The sequence below is a fragment of the Mastacembelus armatus genome, chromosome 18 (assembly GCF_900324485.2).
Source record: "Mastacembelus armatus chromosome 18, fMasArm1.2, whole genome shotgun sequence".
NCBI lineage: Eukaryota > Metazoa > Chordata > Actinopteri > Synbranchiformes > Mastacembelidae > Mastacembelus > Mastacembelus armatus.
The window spans coordinates 9,873,909-9,893,393 of record NC_046650.1 but is presented as its reverse complement, the minus strand read 5'-3'; the positions used below and the strand labels follow the sequence as shown (position 1 = coordinate 9,893,393).

The 19,485-nt window shown below is 40.5% G+C and overlaps 1 protein-coding gene and 1 long non-coding RNA gene across 2 annotated transcripts; both read left to right on the top strand.

The window, feature by feature from the left end:
• The first annotated feature begins 2,081 nt into the window (after positions 1-2,081).
• Positions 2,082-18,106, top strand: LOC113125228 (uncharacterized). The gene is made up of 24 exons (XM_026298567.1): positions 2,082-2,239; positions 2,518-2,553; positions 3,043-3,315; positions 3,464-3,739; positions 3,888-4,190; positions 4,452-4,718; positions 6,529-6,831; positions 7,160-7,426; positions 8,139-8,252; positions 8,368-8,383; positions 8,464-8,537; positions 8,653-8,703; positions 8,792-8,857; positions 8,970-9,032; positions 13,745-14,065; positions 14,248-14,511; positions 15,206-15,442; positions 15,555-15,665; positions 15,863-15,964; positions 16,092-16,142; positions 16,238-16,294; positions 16,401-16,463; positions 16,794-16,856; positions 17,914-18,106. The coding sequence occupies exons 1-24, from the start codon at positions 2,203-2,205 to the stop codon at positions 17,943-17,945; spliced, it is 3,447 nt and encodes a 1,148-aa protein (XP_026154352.1). The 5' UTR covers positions 2,082-2,202; the 3' UTR covers positions 17,946-18,106.
• LOC113125203 (uncharacterized) lies at positions 12,449-13,251 on the top strand. The gene is made up of 3 exons (XR_003295127.1): positions 12,449-12,559; positions 12,875-12,910; positions 13,019-13,251. It is a non-coding gene; the product is annotated as an uncharacterized LOC113125203 (long non-coding RNA).
• Positions 18,107-19,485: the final 1,379 nt, after the last annotated feature.

Below are 19,485 nucleotides of genomic sequence, written 5' to 3'. Positions count from 1 at the left end.
AAGATGGAAGTTAGGGAAGACAAAATGCATTGATATGTTTCATCCTGGACCTTCACTTTGAGTAGGTGATCAGGATCAGGGAAGATGATCACCTTTTGTCAAGGTGAACCTGTATTTGAGTTTGTTGAAGACTTGATCAGTGGACGGGGACCAGGCAAAGATTGATTTCCTAGAGGTGAGGTGGTGAAATGGAGCCGTCAAGGTGCTAATTATAAAAACTTGCAAAACTCTGGAACCTCTGAAGTTGGTTGTGGTTTTTTTAGGGGTCGGTCATTCACTAACTTCAGCTCCTCTGGCTGGATCCATCTCGATATGTACTGAATGAAACATGACAGACTGGGAGTGGAATGAAACTATCATACAGTTGTTGGTAACTGAGAGCCTGTACCTGGATTATGGATACAAGGGATTCCAGAGGGATCTGTATCTGATGAACCAGGTCCCTGAAATGAAGTTTGCATCAGCCCCAGAATCAATAAAAATAACCAGAATAATATGATGGTTCTTGATGCTGAGCGTTACCTTCATCAATTATCAGAGAGCAGGTGCCGTGTTCCAGCACTGATCCTGATCTTTTACCAGACAAGCCCACACAGTCTGACCAGGTTTGCCACAGAAGATGCACAGCTTCAGGATCAGGCACTGCTCTCTTTCCTCTGAGAGACTCTCCTCTGGGAGGCTACTTAAGTTTCTGCTCCTCCTTCCATGACTGCCCTGATCTTTGACTCCTGAGCTCCCCCATGTGTGGAGATGGAGTACTGATGCTTGGAACCAGCCTCTGTGGTCATGGAGTCCAGAAAGACTGGGTCCCCTCATTCCTCTGTCTGTGGCCGGAGTTGAGGGAACCAAGAAAGTCAAGAGGGTGAAGGTGAAACTCTTGGTCAGGACAGGAACAAAAATCAGGCTTGTGGTGAGTGACAAGGCAAAAATATGAAAACACAGGAGGCAAAAACAGGCAATGACAAGCAGGATGAGACAAGAGGTAAAATGACACACTGGACAATTAGACACAGGTTTCAGTAAACAGGTAAAGACTGTGATCAAATCAGTACAGAGAGGGTGAGACCAAAACAGGAAGTCATATCAGCATCCACCCAGCTGCATCAGTGCTTCATGTGTCTGCTGTGGAGGCGTTCAGGGACCATAATGACTGTGGGTGAAAACACAATTATTTTAAGACACCAGTGTCTGATGGCAGGGCTGTGGCAAATAAGGAAATTCTTTGACTTTAGTGTTTGCTATTGTTTTCTACATGTTCATGTTGACCACAATATAATAATTAATGCTGAGAGAGGCAAAGTGTCCTTTGAACATACTAGTTCTGGTGAATGCACAGTCTACTGTATGTTCGTGCTATTGCAGTAACACATCTCTGTGGTGTGAAAACAAACTGTGGTTATTTTTCAAAGTGACAAGTTGTGGTGTTTTTCTTGTCAGTGTAGCTGTGAAAAATAACTTGATGGGGAACATGACACATCACACTATGTGTCCAGCCCAAATATGCTGCTACGTTATCTGTGAAATGTAGCTGTACCATTTCTACTTTGTGTTTTATTTGACAACACAATTAATGTTCTAACTCACATTAAAAAGTCAGAAGCAGAAACACTAAGAAAACAGAGGACAGAGAGGAGGAAACAGGGAGAGAGACAGACATAAACACACAGTTTGGACACTTGGTCACTTTAATCTTGGTCTAACTACAACTGTATGTGTTATACTGCAGTTTAGCTTATATTCTATATATTTAGCAGATGAATTACTTATTAGTACCTGTGGGGATTTACTGTTGATTTATACAGGTGGTACTTTGTCTCCAGCTGGCATCTTGATAAACTTTGTACCTTTGTGAATTCAGTTTCCTCCTTATAATAATCAGTTATGGCCTGTTCCATCATATTTTTATTTGGTTCTATATTTTCTCTTTTGTAAAAAGAGTCGACTTAATTTGTAGCTGCAGTGGCCGAGCATGAAGTGACAATCAAGTGTGTGGTCAAAACCAGAAGTGTGACTTTGGTGGAACAGAGAAGGAAGCAGAGATGATCGAATGATAAATTAAGAAAACTGATGTGATACTGAACTAGTCTCCTGTGCACAGTTCAGTGTTTCTCTTCATACGCTGCAGTTTGAAGTTTTGCCTTGAAACAAAGTGGAAATATTTGTCAGAGGCAGAACAACAGAGTGTCAGTGCTGGATGTGAGGATGGGACACACTTTGCTCTGTGTGCTGTCGTTATTCTGTGAGTACATCACTGACTTTTACCAGCATGGTTGTTTTGTAGGCAGGATATTGGCTGGTGACTGGGCTCAGTTTGGATCAGAGAGCTGTGTTCAGTCATCACACAAAGATAATGTTGCTTCATCAGCAGTGTTCATTTGATGTAAACATTATACATGTTCTACATTATTCAGCCATAGTTGTCCCTGATGATAATCCAGTAGTTTTATTGTGTCTGTGTTTATTCTGTATTTGTTTCTGTCAGTTTGATAATGTCTGAAGTTTCTTCCTTTATTTCAGTGCTGAATCCACTCCTCTACTATGGACACGCTCAAGGTAATTACACAGTTTTACTGTAGTTTCATTATTACATAGTAATAATGTGACTTTGACTGTATCAGGTAAGTCATCAGTTGTTTTTTTTTTTTTTACCATGTGGATGTTTATCATGACTAATAGAACTTATTTATGAACCTGTTGAAATAATCACCATGATTGTGTTAATATGTACAATATAAATGTATTTAGATCCTATAGTTAATCTTATGAACATTTTTTAGAATAGTCTGAATTAATTCATTTAGGAGACAGGAGGAGATGACATGAGAGGAGCTTGGTGCATGATGGAAAGTCCCCAAGCAGACCAAGCCTATAGCAGCATAGCTAAGGGAGGGGGAAGTGGTTGATATATTACCATGAGACAACAAGTTTTCTCTGTGACAATGAAAATATTAGCTGTAGTACCAATAATTTATTATACACTTGTTTTTAAACAAAAACACAGTAATAACCTTTTTTTTCTATATTTCTCGTCCTAAACAATAGAGAAACCAAAGGCCCAGCTGAGTGAAGATAACACAGACATTCCAGCAGGGGGCAGTGTGACCCTGACCTGCTCTGTGAAACCATCATCTGGATGGAAATACCACTGGTACAGAGGTGACACATCTTCTGAAGCCCTGACTGGACAAGATGCAGTTTCCCACTCACCTGAACAAATCAGTGTGTCACAGGAAGGACTGTACTGGTGCAGAGGAGGAAGAGGAGACCCAGTTTACTACACAGAGTACAGTGACTCAGTGACAATCTACAAATATGGTGAGTCTGGTAAAACTTTCATGGAATACAAAGTGCAGAGAAACCTATTGTGTATTTATGAATATTTCAGACTAAAACTAATGGTGTGATGTTGATTTAACCTGCTGTAATTTTTGTTTTGTTGTTGCTGATTGTTGAACATGAACAGTCCCAAACAGGGCGGTTGTGACTCTGCAGCCCAGCTGGTCTCAGCTATTCAGAGGTGAGACGGTCACTCTCAGATGTGAGATCATGGACGGAGCAAACACTGAGTGGGAGTATGAATGGAAAACAACTAACTCACTGAAACCTCCAACACAACATGACTACAAGATTCAACCTGTTTTGTCATCAGCCAATGGAGAATACAGCTGTAAGGGCAGAAGTAAAGGTTCACAGTCTTTAACAAAGTGGAGTGATGCCACCACACTGACAGTCTCTGACTGTGAGTCAAATCAAACTTCATCAGTCATCATTTTAGTTTTTTCAGAAACTGTAGAAAAGTATTTGTTATTTAGGTAATTATACTTTAGATAGTTCACCTTTATATTTGTATTATTTGTTTTCATCCTGAGAAAATCTGTTTCCAATAGATAAACCCAAACCTGTCCTCACTGTGTCTCCATCATGGCTGAGTCCTGGAGCCTCAGTAACTCTGAACTGTGAGGTTGAACATCCATCTGCAGGATGGAGGTTCTACTGGTATAAGGCTGTTCCCAAACTATCAGGCGACTCCTACAGCTATGAGCTGCTACCTGGAAGCAGCAGTGGGACTGAACAGGATTCCTACATGGTTCATGGTCAGACACACACAGCAGGATATGTGTGTAAAGCTAGAAGAGGAGACCCATTATATTACACTCTGGACAGTGAAATGAAGTTGGTCTGGTTTGGAGGTCAGTTTTTCCTTTTTTTACAAAGAATTTCCCAATTTCTGTTTATATTGGTCTTTCCAGTTGTTTGTCTTTGTATCAGTTTCTTCCTATTTTTGCTGCTTTGTTGGTCTGAAGCACATTGTTTTTCTGTTTTATTGTTTGTTAGTGTCTTTATTATTTGACTCTATGTATCCACACAGACTGTGAGTAGAACAGAGAATAAAAGTGTAATATGTGATATTTCTAACTGTGTAGTGTTGTGTGGATGTTGTTGTGTTTTAGATGCTGTGCTGACCCTTGAGCCCACCTGGTCCACTTTTTTCACCGGAGAGTTTGTTTCCTTCATATGTGACATGAACGAAGGAAAAGACACTGACTGGGAATATAAAATAAACAAGGATGGTCAAGAGTTTGTTCAGTACAATTCACACAAGAAATACACATTACAACCTCTGTCTACAGCCTACAGTGGTGAATACCAGTGCTTTGGTCGACAGAAGAGCTCGAAGTTTATAAAACATAGTAATAAAGTGAATTTGACTGTATCAGGTAAGTCATCAGTGTTTTATTACCATGTGGAGGTTTGTGTTAATATGTACACATAAATGTAATGGTATTTAGGTCTTTAGTTAATTTTCTAAACATTATGTAAAATATAGAACTTTATGTGTATTTGTTTATGATTAAAATAAGGTTTGTTTTTTTTTATTACCCTTATCAGTCCCAAAATGGGGAAATTCCATTACCACCCAAATTGCACACACAAACCATGAACACACACCCAGAGCAGTGGGCAGCCAGTGTTGCAGCACCCGGGGTCCGGTGCCTTGCTCAAGGGTCTCACCTCAATCATGGTATTGAAGGTGGACACGTGGGCTATTCACTCCGTCCCACTGACAATTCCTGCCGGATAGGAGATTCGAACCTGCAATTTTCAAGTTATTCCATCCATCTTCTTCTGCTTATCCTGGGACGGGTCGCAGGGGCAGTAGCCTAAACAGGGATGCCCAAACTTCCTTCTCCCTGTACACTTCCTCCAGCTTTTCCACGCAGACATTGAGGGGCTGAGAGACATAGTCCCTCCAGCATGTCCTGGGTCTTCCCCGGGGCCTTCTCTCAGTGGGACATGCCGGGAACACCTCCCTACCTCCCTAGGGAGGCGCCCAGGAGGCATCCAGAACAGATGCCCTAGCCACCTCAGCTGACTCCTCTTGATGTGGCGGAGCAGCGGCTCTACTCCGAGCTCCTCCCATGTAACCAAGCTCCTCACTAAGGGAGCGCCCAGCCACCCTGTTAAGAAGCTCATTTCAGCTGCTTGTATCCGAGATCTTGTCCTTTCGGTCATGACCCAAGGCTCATAACCATAGGTGGGAGTAGGAAAGTAGTTTGACCAGTAAAGAGCTTTGCTTTTCGGTTCAGCTCTTTCCTCACCACAATGGACTGTCAATCTCATGCTCCAACCTTCTCTCACACTTGAACAAGATCCCAATATACTTAAACTCCTCCACCTGAGGCAGGATCTCTCCCCTGACCTGGAGATGGCAGGCCACCTTTTTCCGGATGAGAACCATGGCCTCGGATTTGGAGGTGCTGATTCTCATCCCGGCCCACTTCACACTCGGTTGAAAACCACCCCAGTGTAAGCTGAAGGTCCTGGCTCGCTGGAGCCAGCAGGACAACATCATCTGCAAAAAGTAGTCCATGACAATAATTAACAGAAGCGGTGATAAAGGACAGCCCTGCTGGAGTCCAACATGCACTGGGAACAGGTCTGAATTACTACCGGCAATGCGAACCAAGCTCCTGTTCCATTTGTACAGAGACCAGATAGCCCTTAGCAAAGGGCCCTGGACCCCATTCTCCCAGAGCACCTCCCACAGGATGTCACGAGGGATGGGGTTGAATGCTTTCTCCAAGTCCACAAAACACATGTGAACTGGTTGTGCAATCTCCCAAGAACCCTCAAGCATAGAGCTGGTCCAGTGTTCCACAAACGGGACGAAAACCTCATTGTTCCTCTTGAATCCGAGGTTCTACCATCGGCCGGATTCTCTTCTCCAGCACCCTGGGAAGGTCTATCCCAGGTCCTATCTATCACGGTCCTTGTTCTTGTCCTCTTCATAAAGGAGTATTATTCTTGGTGATTCCTGACCATGAAAAGCCCAAACAATAAGGTTATGATTTTTCAGCTGTAAGAAAAAAGTGTTTGTTTACTTAATATATTCTAGATTGCATCTTCATATGATTTATTGAGAAACTGTGGACAGACATATACAAAATATTCAGGATTCATGTGATTTATATTGTCCTACAACAATATATACATGTTTTCATCCAGTAAAAAATCTGTTTCCATCAGATCAGCCCAAACCTGTCCTCACTGTGTCTCCATCATGGCTGAGTCCTGGAGCCTCACTAACTCTGAACTGTGAGGTTGAACATCCATCTGCAGGATGGAGGTTCTACTGGTATAAGGCTGTTCCCAAACTATCAGGCGACTCCTACAGCTATGAGCTGCTACCTGGAAGCAGCAGTGGGACTGAACAGGATTCCTACATGGTTCATGGTCAGACACACACAGCAGGATATGTGTGTAGAGCTGGAAGAGGAGACCCAGTGTTTTACACTCAGTACAGTGAACTGAAGTTGGTCTGGTCTGCAGGTCAGTGTATAAATTCTTCCTTAACTTTTTCTTTTCTTGCTTCTTTTTGTTTTAAGATGAGATCAAATTTACCCATAATCAGAAGAAAATGAACCTTATTATCTCGATATAGGACAGTAATTTAATCATAATCTGAATATATTGGCGTTAAAAGTAATTGCTTGGGACACTAGTTATTGGTCGTTTAATAAAAAAAAGTTGAATGTATCATTTTAATCAAAATTTAACTGACAAAATCTTCTTTTTTTAATTTTATGGTCAGTCAGACAGTTGTGTATAGTGTATGTATTTTTCAAAAGTTATGACCCTTCATCATGTTGTTTGTCAGATGTTGATCCAGCAGCGTCTCTCACAGTGAGTCCTGACAGAGTGCAGCACTTCACCTCTGACTCTGTGTCACTGAGCTGTGAGGGAAACTCTACTGAGTGGAGAGTCAGGAGGTTTAGTGATGATACTTGCCTGTCATCCTGCATCTACTGGGGGAGAATGAATGGATCCACATGCAGCATTGACAGTGGACTGTACACTAAAGCAGTGTACTGGTGTGAGTCTGGATCAGGACAGTTCAGTAATGCAGCCAACATCACTGGACATAGTGAGTTTTAATCATGGTTTGTTCATGTTAGACCAATGTTTCTAATCAGAGCACAGCATCATCTGCTGAAGCTTGACATTTACATTCATTTACTGTTATTTGACAAAGATAATCACCTCACTCATCTCTAGCTGCTGAAATAAAATCTTACTAGTTACTTTGTCCTTCAGGTCAGAAACAATTAGTGCAAATAGGAGTGCAAGGATTTAAGTAGAACTAAGTATAACTGTGACACTTTACATGAGCTCACATGTGTTCACTTATTGAGCAGTGGTTATTTCTGCCAGTCTGTGACATTAAGAGTTCGTCAGAGTGACAGCCTGGGGGAAGAACCTGTCTCTGTGCCAGGTGGTTTTGGCATACAGTGCTCTGTAGCACCTCCTACAGGGGAGAAGTCTGAACAGTTTATGTTCAGGGCAGATATATGCAGATATGCTCCCCCCTCATTTCCTCACCATGGACCAGTACAGGTCCTGGATGGAGGGAAGATCGGCCCCGATGATCCTGTCTGCATTCTGCTCCTGTCCTGTTCAGTGGCTGATCCAAACCAGACAAATGACCAATGTTTAAAAGTAGAATCAGTGTATTTTATGTGATTTCATCCATTGTTTTGTGTAATAGAACTTCATGTTTCTTCTGTTCTCATCACTGTTCTCATTGTCAGCTTTTTTCCATCTCATTTATACAGTAATAGACATATTTATAATTTCAGGATCCAGACCTGAAGGTTTTACCTTTACTGCTCCATACGTCATGTGGGTGGTTGGTGGAATTTTACTGATTGTTTTTCTGCTGCTCCTTCTGCATATCTGTAGAAAAATAAAGGGTGAGACCTTTTCTTTGGGATTATTTATTGAAAATCACTGATGTATTCTGATGCTTTACCATAAAACAGTAAAACAATATGATTACAAAACAATTACTGTTTGTATTTTTAACAGATTCATGTTGGAACAGGTTGGTACGACACTCTTCTCTCATTTTAAATAGAATTTTTAATATTTTCCTTAGAAAAGTTTCAGTGTTTTCTGTTTCAGGCCCAGTCAAGACTCTGCTACACAACAAAAAGTCAACCAGGATGAAATTGAGGATTACTCTTCTCTTCTTCATGGTCAGACTTAAACATGTTTATTTTCACACCATTGCTAACACTCAGTTTGTAGTCAAGATATAGATTTTTATTAAGTGACTAAATTTGACTTTGTCTGATTTTCACTGACCTGTAGGTGGTTTTTGTCTCTATGAAACAATCAGAGTCTCTGCAAACACTGGACATGGTACAGTATAAACTTTGATTCATGTGAAGCTGTCAGATTATATGATTATTACTGAATGATCAAAATTCATGTTGCATTATAATTTCAGCTCAGCCAACAGATGAATCCAGTAATATGACATCTTCAGTTCAGGCTGGAGGTCTTGACGAGAGCAGTAAGTCCACATGAAAGACTTTATAATAATAATGAAGTCACTGATACTGCAAACTGCAGTCTGATTGTAGATAAGTGTGTGTTCAAATCCATTCATGTGATCATCTGAACAGGGGGATGTGACGACACAGAGGAGAACTCTGACTACTATAATGTGAATCCTGCTGCAGCCTCAGGTACAAATATTACCACCACAGCCACTGAGATATTACTGCTCATATTATTCCATTATTCATAATATGAACTAAACTAATACATTGTGAATCTGGGCTGTGGCATTAGAAACCAAATATGTACTAAGTCCAGTCCAGGAGTACAGAGTAATCTGAACTACGTTAGTGTTCACATGCAGTACTGATTCTTGAACTGCATCAAACACAATATTTCCACACCACTTGGCACAAGACAGTTAGAGAGCAGCATCACATCTACATTATGTGTCTGTTTGTCAGTGACATTTACTGTGGTTTGGTTTCAGGTCCATAAAGAGAAGTGCATCATCAGCAAAACATCAGACATGTGGACAACAACATGAAAAACAACATTTATGTAGAAACAGATTTGACAATATTTATATGCTGTGTAACTGCTGTGTACATTTTAGCTTTGCAAACAGCAGATACACAATATTGGTGTTTGATTTTAGATCATATGAAAGATTTCTGTGCTGAGGATTTAATTCCCTGTTGATCTAAGCATCAATGGAAAACTGAAGTCATTTGTTTCCTATTGATGATCATCATGCACATTATTGTTTCACTTGTTTATTTTCATTTTAGTTTCACTTCATATAGGTTTGGTTGTATTTGGTTATACTAAGTGAAAGGGAATGACTATTAAATGCAGGAAAGAGGAAGAAAATGTGTTTTGTGTTTTGAATGTTGTGAAAATCAGCTGTATATATATATATAATATATATAAGGCCAGAGAACATCAATAATCGTGCCATCCCTTTCCTGCAGTGCCCTCTGCTGACGACTGAGTGAACTGATGAAAGACCTTGTCCTCAGCTGCCAGTGCACAAGAGGAGATCCTGACTTTAAGACGGACGGGGTCATTGGGCCACTTATCTTGGACTGTATATGTTTATATTGGTCTGTACCAGCCATTGTCGCTCTTAGAAACAGTTGTGTGTGATAATATAATATAACATGGTTTCTTTTGAGTGTTTCCTTTCATCCAACCATCATCTGCATTTACTGACAGAATGAATCTGCCTACATCTGTGTGCTAGTGCTTTTTTTCTATGTTGGTGATTTGGATTATGTTCCTTTTTCTGGCCTTTTCGCTTCCTTTTCTTCTGTTCAGATTGTGTTTTATATGTATTTAAGCTCTGTTTCTTTCCCGTGGACTCAAAAACATCTGCCAGGTTTCTTTCCTTCTTTCTTGCCAGTCCTGTCACAATCTGTGTTTACTTCCTGATGCTGGACTTTTATTTTGTAGTGTTTCCTGTCTGCAGTCTGTCTCTGATTTCTGTTGGTTTTACTTTGTAATCAGTGTCTGATTGTCAACTGTGCCTTGTTGTCTCCCTTCCCCCACACTATATCAGCCATTTCATTGTTACCAGGTACTGTTTGTGTTTCCCTTGTGTAAACTTCCTTCCTATTCCAGCTTGAACCTTTGGGTCTCCTGGTATCTGGCCTGTAATTGGGTTTCTGTCCTTAGTCAGTCACCCCCTGACATCCTCTTGTTCCCTTTTCACTGTTACATCAGTTTATCAATAAAACTTTTCACCAAACCTCTTCCTGTCTGTCTGGTCTACATTTGGGTCGTCATCTCAGTCATTTGTGGTGATTTATGGCATGTGTACAAATACTGTACTGAGATTAGGACTAAAATCATTTTTGGTTCTTTTTTTCTTGAACTTGAAGGAGTGGTGGAAGCTGGAAGCTGTATTTAGGAAAGAAATGTCAAGTCCAGGTAGCATGGTGGCTGAGTGTTTAACACGGTTGCCTCATAGCAAGAAGGTCGTGGGTTCGCAACCTGGCCTTTCTGTGTGGAGTTCGCATGTTCGCCCTGTGCTTGCGTGGGTGTACTCTGGTGTCCTCCCACAGTCCAAAAAAACATGCATGTCAGGTTGATTGGTGACTCTATATTGCTGGGATAGGCTCCAGCAAATCCCCGTGACCCAGGTTAAGGAATAAGTGGGTATAGATAATGGAAAACCTCAGTACTTTAATGGCAGCTAGTTATAGTTTGCAGCAAAAGAGTTAACTACAGCATGGCAACAGTTAGAGAGAGGCATTATGGCAGGATGAGCAATATTTCCATAGTTTTTACCATCCAAGTGGGTGGAAGCAGGGAGAGTCTTCAGTCGGGACAGCAGTTATCACCAATATGTGTATATATGGATGACATAACAACCACTGACTAGCACTGTGCCAACAGTGGTGCCTGCAGTTTTGTCATAGCCCCTGACAGTTTACAATGTAAATCCATTTCTAAGCTAGAGAAAACATTCAGTGCCTCCATTAGAAAGTGTCTGGGAGCACCAAGCTGTCTAAGCTGTGTGTGCCTGTATGGCAAAAGGATTTTGGAGTTTCAGTGTGCTAAGGTTACACTGGAGATGACATGGTCAGAGTCTAGAGATGATGTGTGAAGCACAGGAGCAACAGTCCCAGCAGGGATGAAGTGGAGCCCAAAGGAGGCAGATGTGCAGACTCAGGTAGATCGTAGACACAGGATGTTTAAGGGTGTATAGATAAAGACAGGAATGGACTGTCAGTTGAGTTTAGATTTTGGAAGTCAGCTCATGGTGCTTCAGGAGATGGTTAGTACCACTTTAGGACAATCTAAGACCAGATCTTGTCCTGAAACAGTGGATTGTATGTTTTGTGGAAGGTGTAGTTCCCTGGAAAGACACTGTAGAAACGAAAGGATAAAAGTTCAGATATACAGAAGCAGCTATGGAGGCAGAGCAGTGTGGCTGGAAAGTCGGTGTCCACCCAGTGGAAGATGGTGGTTGAGGGTTTGTTGGAAAGTCAGTCTTGTCTCTGTTGAGTGAACTACCCCTTCATAATTGTGATGGCACAGGAAAAGAAACTGTCCTTGTCTGGTTGTTTTGGTGTACAGTGGCCTGTAGCGCCACACAGATGGGAGACATTTAAACAGTTTGTGAGGGGTCTGCAGAAATCTGTCTCCTCTGTCTGTTCCTGTCTTATTTGGTTACTGAACCAAACCACACAGTGATGGACGAGCAGTGAACAGACTCCCCTGTACCACCAGCTTCTGGGGCAGTTTGGACTTTTTGAGTAGACACAGGGAAAACATCCTCTGCTGTGCCTTCCTGATGATGGTGCTGATGTTGGACATCCACTTTAGTTTGTGGAAAATTGTGGAGCTCAGAAAGTTGAAGGTCTCCACTTGTTATCCACTGACAAGGTAAAGCGTACGTCTTCCTGTAGTTGATCAGAGACCTCTATATGTGTCCAACTCAAATATGCTGCTGAAGTGTTTGCTATGTATTTACATATTTTAACAGGAACTGTGTAATAAGACTAATAATAAATATATCGTGTGTGTGTGTGTGTCCGTGTGTGTAAAAGTCATGAGCTCATACTGATGTATCACTTCCTTTCACCCACAGGTCTTGGTTTGTCCTCATGTATTTTCAAGAATTAAAGTGGAAACATTTTCAGATGCACAGTGTCAGTGCTGCATGTGAGGATGGGCCACACTTTGCTCTCTGTGCTGGGGTTATTCTGTGAGTACATCGACATTTGTCTCTTTAAATGCTGCACGACGTGTTTTAGTGGTTTGTTCAAAGTGTGAACAGGGAAGCTGTGTGGTGACAGCAAACACGTGACACTGCTGATGATTCAAAAGTGTATACTGTTTATCATTGTTTTTAAAAATGTTTTCTTTCAGCAGGATCTTAGTCACTGAGTGACTTTATAGTGGAGGACTGTGTTGTGATAATGTTGATGGAAATGTGATAACTGATTTCTAGATTATCCAAACATTCATCCACTGGGCGTGTTTTTCTTTCTTTTGTCTGACATATGAATCTGTGTTGTAGTGCTGAATACAAACCTCTACTGTGGATACACTCAAGGTGATTGCACAAATTTCCTTCTTTCCTGTGTTTGTTTATTCACCCCCAAAAAAATCATCACTGTAGTTTGTCCTTTTTCTTTTAATTGGGCTTTTGTGATCATTCCAGATGTGGTGCTGACTCTTCAGCCAAACAGATCTGTTTTTTTCAGTGGAGAGATTGTTAACTTTACAATTGAGATGAAAGTAGCAATGGAAAACTGGAACTACAGCATTCACAGGAAAGATGAACAAGTTGTTTCCTGTGGCATCAAAAAGTCCTGTTCACTTAAGATACAGAAGAACCACAGTGGTGAATATTGGGCCACCGTTCATCATCAGAGCACAAATGTTATAAAAAAACTGAGCAACAAAGTGAATCTGACTGTATTAGGTAAGTCATGAATTTGTTCAATACCAAGTTTATCGTCATATAAAACTTAACTCATCAATGTACCAGGTTGGTGTGATCATTTATACATAACGTGATCATTTTTTTTTTGTTTGTTTTATAGTTTGATAATGTGATTATACATTGTACACAAAACAGAGGTAGTGCATAGAAGTGATACACATTGCATCAACTGACAGTGTTAACACAGTTACTATATTAGAAGTATGATACAAATGTGTGAGAGCTCCTGGCCCCTAACAACGATGTGCATTTGTGCTATATTCAGTGATGGGTGGAGATGGTTTCTCATCACACTGCAAATGTTCAGTTAGTATAATTAAAACACTTAAAACACATCTGGAGGTACTGTTACTTTAAAAAAGAAAAAAAAAAGCAGGGTAGAGACAATGTACATGATGTTCTAAGAAGAGTCACAGTCACACAGCAGGTTTTCATCCTGAGAAAATCTGTTTCCACCAGATCAGCCCAAACCTGTCCTCACTGTGTCTCCATCATGGCTGAGTCCTGGAGCCTCAGTAACTCTGAACTGTGAGGTTGAACATCCATCTGCAGGATGGAGGTTCTACTGGTATAAGGCTGTTCCCAAACTATCAGGCGACTCCTACAGCTATGAGCTGCTACCTGGAAGCAGCAGTGGGACTGAACAGGATTCCTACATGGTTCATGGTCAGACACACACAGCAGGATATGTGTGTAGAGCTGGAAGAGGAGACCCAGTGTTTTACACTCAGTACAGTGAACTGAGGTTGGTCTGGTCTGCAGGTCAGTTTGTTTATTTCTTCATCTTGGTCTTTCCAGTTGTTTGTCTGTGACCAAATTGTCCTGAGAAGTAAAGTCTGTGTCAGTATGATCCTAAAGGAAACTATAGGATTATTTCTGTTGCAGTGGTTTAATGTTACTGTCCAGTTGTGTTTATCTCACAAGTTCATCATGTTGTTTGTCAGATGTTGATCCAGCAGCGTCTCTCACAGTGAGTCCTGACAGAGTGCAGCACTTCACCTCTGACTCTGTGTCACTGAGCTGTGAGGGAAACTCTACTGAGTGGAGAGTCAGGAGGTTTCCTGAGGACAGGTCTCTGTCATGTCCCTCTAAGTGGAGAATGACTGGATCCACATGTAAAATCTCCACTTCACAGTCCAGTGCTGCAGTGTACTGGTGTGAGTCTGGATCAGGAGAGTTCAGTAATTCAGTCAACATCACTTTCCAGAGTGAGTTTTAATCACATGTTCCTGAATGATTTTAACATGATGTTTTGTTACTTCATTTATTGAAAGACTGATTGTACAAAGGTTCAGTCTATATTCTGACACTAACCTGCCAGTCTTCATTTCATTTCTATCAAATCTTTGCCAGATGACAAATCTTCTTTTCAGCCTAAATTTGAATGTGATGTTTGTTTTACCAAAATCTGCTCAACAGCTTCAGTCAGTTCACAGTAAATATATGTGATGACGTTTGGCTGCTTCAGTAAAATGGGATTTACTGATGTCATTTGAAACTAAATAAAACTGTTTCTAGTCTCAGTCATTTTTATTGATTTCACTGTTTGTCTTCACTCCCTGCTGTGTTTCAGTGTCTCTGACCATTTATTTAAATTTCAAGAGCACCTTAAGGCGTCTTGGATCATTTCTATTGGTGACACAGTGAGAACGAGGCCATTTCTTTTGTCTTCAGAAATGTTCTAACATGTTTTACTTGTTTCTTGATCTTTAAAAACCTACTGAACACACACATGTAGAAAGGTGCATTTACACTACAACACATTGAACTTGTGTATATACAAATGTCAGTGATTTGCTACTGTGAACTTCTTCTTTAAAGTAAACAGTAAATATATTTGAGATTTGTTTCCATCTGCACCAGCTGATGTTTGACTGAAGCTTCATGTTGTTTGACTGACAGATGACATCATCCTGCTGAGTCCAGTCCTTCCTGTGACTGAGGGAGATCCTGTTTCTCTCAGCTGCAAGTTGACGACAGAAAATCTTCGTTTTAATGTGGAGTTTTATAAAAATGACAAACTGGTCCAAAGTGACACCAGACTGGAGCTGAACATCTCTGCAGTGTCAAAGTCTGATGAAGGATTTTACAAATGTAAAGTAATGAAAGAGTCAGCACAGAGTTGGGTTTCTGTAAAATGTGAGTAGGAATCAAAACATTTATTCAGCATTTTTTTCAGCTGCGTCTGATGTAGAAAAGTAATCACTATATTTGTGTTTGTTTAAATATGCATGATTATTTGTTCCACCAGTGTCCAGACCTGGAGTCTCATCATTTCTTGTGCCATTGATCACTGGGTTGGTTTGTGGAGTTTTCCTGATTATTCTCCTGATGCTGTTGTTTTGCTACAAAAAGTCAAAAGGTGAGTTTTTTTTTTATTCACTAAAACCCAAAAATACAGATTTATTGTGATTTAATTCCATGTCCTGTAATAATAAACAGAACCATGTTTTTATTGATTCACACTTTATCAGGTTGGTCCAATTGTCTTCACTCATTGGGAATAAAACAACAGTACAGTACATGTTCCTTATTCAATCTCTTCTGTCTACTACACAGGTTGGGGGCCCACCAGGTCCCAGAGCACCAATCAGAGCCCTGCTATGGACCACATGATCAACCAACAGGAAACTCAATGCACTGAATATGCTTCTGTCAATGGTCAGCCTGTTATATTATCATATACTGTTAACTCCAACATTAACATTTATGTTTTTGGTTTACTGACCTGAAGATTATGAAAATGATTTAATGGGATTCAAATAATTATTGACTTTATTTCCTGTAGATGATACTTGTCTCTATGAATCAGTCAAAAGCCCTGAAGGTGCTGAAAATGGTACAGTATTCACCTTTTAGTTAACATGGAGAAGTCAGAAAGGATGTTAGTGTAAATGACTGATTCTCTCTGTAATAATAAAATCTATATTTCAGATGAACCCAGTGAAGTCACATACTCTTTGATTGAGCTTAAAAATGTTGCTAAGAAGGGTGAGTATGTTATTTTATGTAAGAGCCACATGCAGCAAATAGAAAATAGTTGAGATGCTGTTGTTGTCCAGCAGGGACTAAATAAATCATGTGATTGTTGTAACAGAGAAGACAAATGAAGCAGAGGAGAGCTGTGTTTACTCTGAGGTGAAGACTGGATCAGCTGCAGGTACGTGTCATTACATCACTGACTCAGACTGCTGAAGCTTCATATCAGCACAGAGAAACTTTAAACCCATTTTTACACAAATGAGGACTGTGGATGTGATGAGCCATCACTGACACTGAACGCTCTTTAGGAAGGGATCTTGTAATGTGCAGGTGTGAACAGGAGGGAAGATTAGAACAAGCAGAACCTGTTTCATTGTCATATGAGAACCTGATGTTGTTTTAAAAGAGAAGAGCAGACCACATGTTGTTATTGTCTTTATTCTGCCTCTTTGTCCGTCCACATGTAACTGTTGTTCAAATAAAAGTTGAAAAATGTCTTTTGTTTTAGATGATAACCAGCTGTACGCCCAGGTACGCTCCCACAATAAAGCTAAAGCCAAGAAAAAGAAAAGTAAGTAAAACCTACATCCACCTGAAGATGTTTGTTACAACCCAATAAGGTCTAGGGGAAGTTTGAGGAAGTAACATTATTATGCCAGATGTAAGAAAGGCAAATGATATTTATTTACAGGTTAAGGAAACAAAAGGGACCTAGGGTCTCTTTACAATGTCGTACAGAAAACAGGGTCAGCACTGGAGATAAATGCTCTAACAGAAAACCACATAGACATAAAGGAAATCCTAACACAAATCTGAAACTCCAGGTCTTAACAATCACAGTCAACATAAGAACCAACATAAGGAGAGTGGGGGGGCTGACTAGACCGACCCGCACTACAGCAGTCAAACACTGTGTACGTAACCAAACAGAACAACGATAAAACTTATAGAGAAGTAACGCCAGCTAAGCCGCCACGCGGTGTACAAGCCTATAGCGAACGCTGACACACAGAAGTCTAAGGAAGAGAGCCACACCACACCAAGGTGAAGTGACCATGGGTAAAGAACAGCCAACCCGAGCGGTGGAAACTACGGGTCTAAATACGTGATGTGCTGAGGTGTGGATAGTTGATTGGTGGGAGGCTGGAGCGGTTGGCCAATCAGGCGAAAGAAGTGCGGACCATGGTTGATCGCCTTGCAGCTGCGGATTCGCGACTCCATCGGCCAATGCCAAACCACAACAGCTCCACCATCCGGTCGGAGGTTGTAGTTAAGGATGCCGATCTTCTTAACCGGGGCGGCCCCAACCGGAACACACAGGAAAACAACAACACAACGGAGGGGACAAGAAACAAGTAGGCCGGGGGCCGTAACAATGTTATTGTCCAACAATATATTTCAGTATTTGTAAAATGGATTCATTTTAGCAATTTTATCTGTTTATTTTGATGATATCATCATTTTTCTTTTCATTTTCTTAAATTAATACTTGACATTCCTCCTGTCAGATTATTATTATGGCCTTTTCCAACTAATATGATCATCTGTTAACATCTTGTGCTTTGTGCTGTGCAGAGTAAATTGAAATGTCACATTTGAAACTAATCTATTTTGAACTGTGTTTACAGGGAAACCAAGTCCTGAGGATGAAACTGTTTAGTCTGAAGTCAGAACAGGAGCAGCTGTTGGTAATAATGCAGTGAAAACATCATTTTGTAATGATTTATTTACAGAGGTAAATGAGAATTAGAAATTAGAAAGCCTCTTTTATTTTTGAGTGACCCTATATTTAAATAAATAAGGTATTTATGAAAAAAAAGTGGAATGGATGACAACATGAAAAACCACATCTTTGTTTTGACAGTATTTGCAGCTTTTATACTGTAACCATTATATACACGTCTGCTCTGCAAATATCACAGTATTTTGTACAGTTAATCTACAAGTAGCTCATTTAAAGGAAATGCATCATAGTAATTTAACCCTCTGTTGTACCTGACAGGGAGACGACACATTATCACCTATAATAGTTTAAATGTTCCCATTTAGTGTTTATCTACTATAGTTATGTTTTATTGTTAGTTTTTAAGTTTAAATGCAGCTACAATATGTTAATTTTCCTCTGCCATTGTAAAACGTATATAACAGGTACTGTCTGTATTTATTTTCACCAGGATGAAGTAAACAACGTTTGTCCTATGGTTTATTCTAATTTTGCATATATATGATGTTTTTGTTTCTTATAGTGACCCTACAGTGTGAAATAGATTTATCTGTTCATGTTCAATTTATATCAGCTCATAGTGAAAAACTGGATTTATTATTGTGATCTACATTTTAAAGGAATAGTTTGTGATTTTTCCAGTTGGTGTTAAAACAATGTTGAGGGATATTTATGTCTGTGAGAACAGGTTTCAGTCATTGTCACTTCTACTCTCCACACTGATCCTGAACGTCCATCTTCGGTCCCCAATGGTCCCCTGCCCTGCTTCTTTTCTGACTAACCCTTTACCCACTGCTGATTACCTGGATCAGGTGTGTTCAGCCAATCAGAAGCTGGAAGATTCCATCTCAGATGAAGGTGGAAGTTAGAGAAGACAAAATGCATTGATATCTTTCAATCTGGACCTTCACTTTGAGTAGGTGATCAGGATCAGGGAAGATGAGCACCTTTTGTTAAGGTGAACCTGTATTTGAGTTTGTTGAAGACTTGATCAGTGGACGGGGACCAGGCAAAGATTGATTTCCTAGAGGTGAGGTGGTGAAATGGAGCCGCCAAGGTGCTAATTATAAAAATTAGCAAAACTCTGGAACCTCTGAAGTTGGTTGTGGTTTTTTTAGGGGTCGGTCATTCACTAACTTCAGCTCCTCTGGCTGGATCCATCTCGATATGCACTGAATGAAACATGACAGACTGGGAGTGGAATGAAACTATCATACAGTTGTTGGTAACTGAGAGCCTGTACCTGGATTATGGATACAAGGGATTCCAGAGGGATCTGTATCTGATGAACCAGGTCCCTGAAATGAAGTTTGCATCAGCCCCAGAATCAATAAAAATAACCAGAATAATATGATGGTTCTTGATGCTGAGCGTTACCTTCATCAATTATCAGAGAGCAGGTGCCGTGTTCCAGCACTGATCCTGATCTTTTACCAGACAAGCCCACACAGTCTGACCAGGTTTGCCACAGAAGATG

Bases quoted from the DNA above. Each gene is read 5' to 3' on its own strand.
- LOC113125228 (XM_026298567.1), top strand. From the start codon at position 2,203: ATGGGACACACTTTGCTCTGTGTGCTGTCGTTATTCT. The intron at 8,538-8,652 runs GTCAGACTTAAA...ACTGACCTGTAG, and splicing joins TTACTCTTCTCTTCTTCATG to GTGGTTTTTGTCTCTATGAA. The intron at 15,443-15,554 runs GTGAGTAGGAAT...TTGTTCCACCAG, and splicing joins GAGTTGGGTTTCTGTAAAAT to TGTCCAGACCTGGAGTCTCA.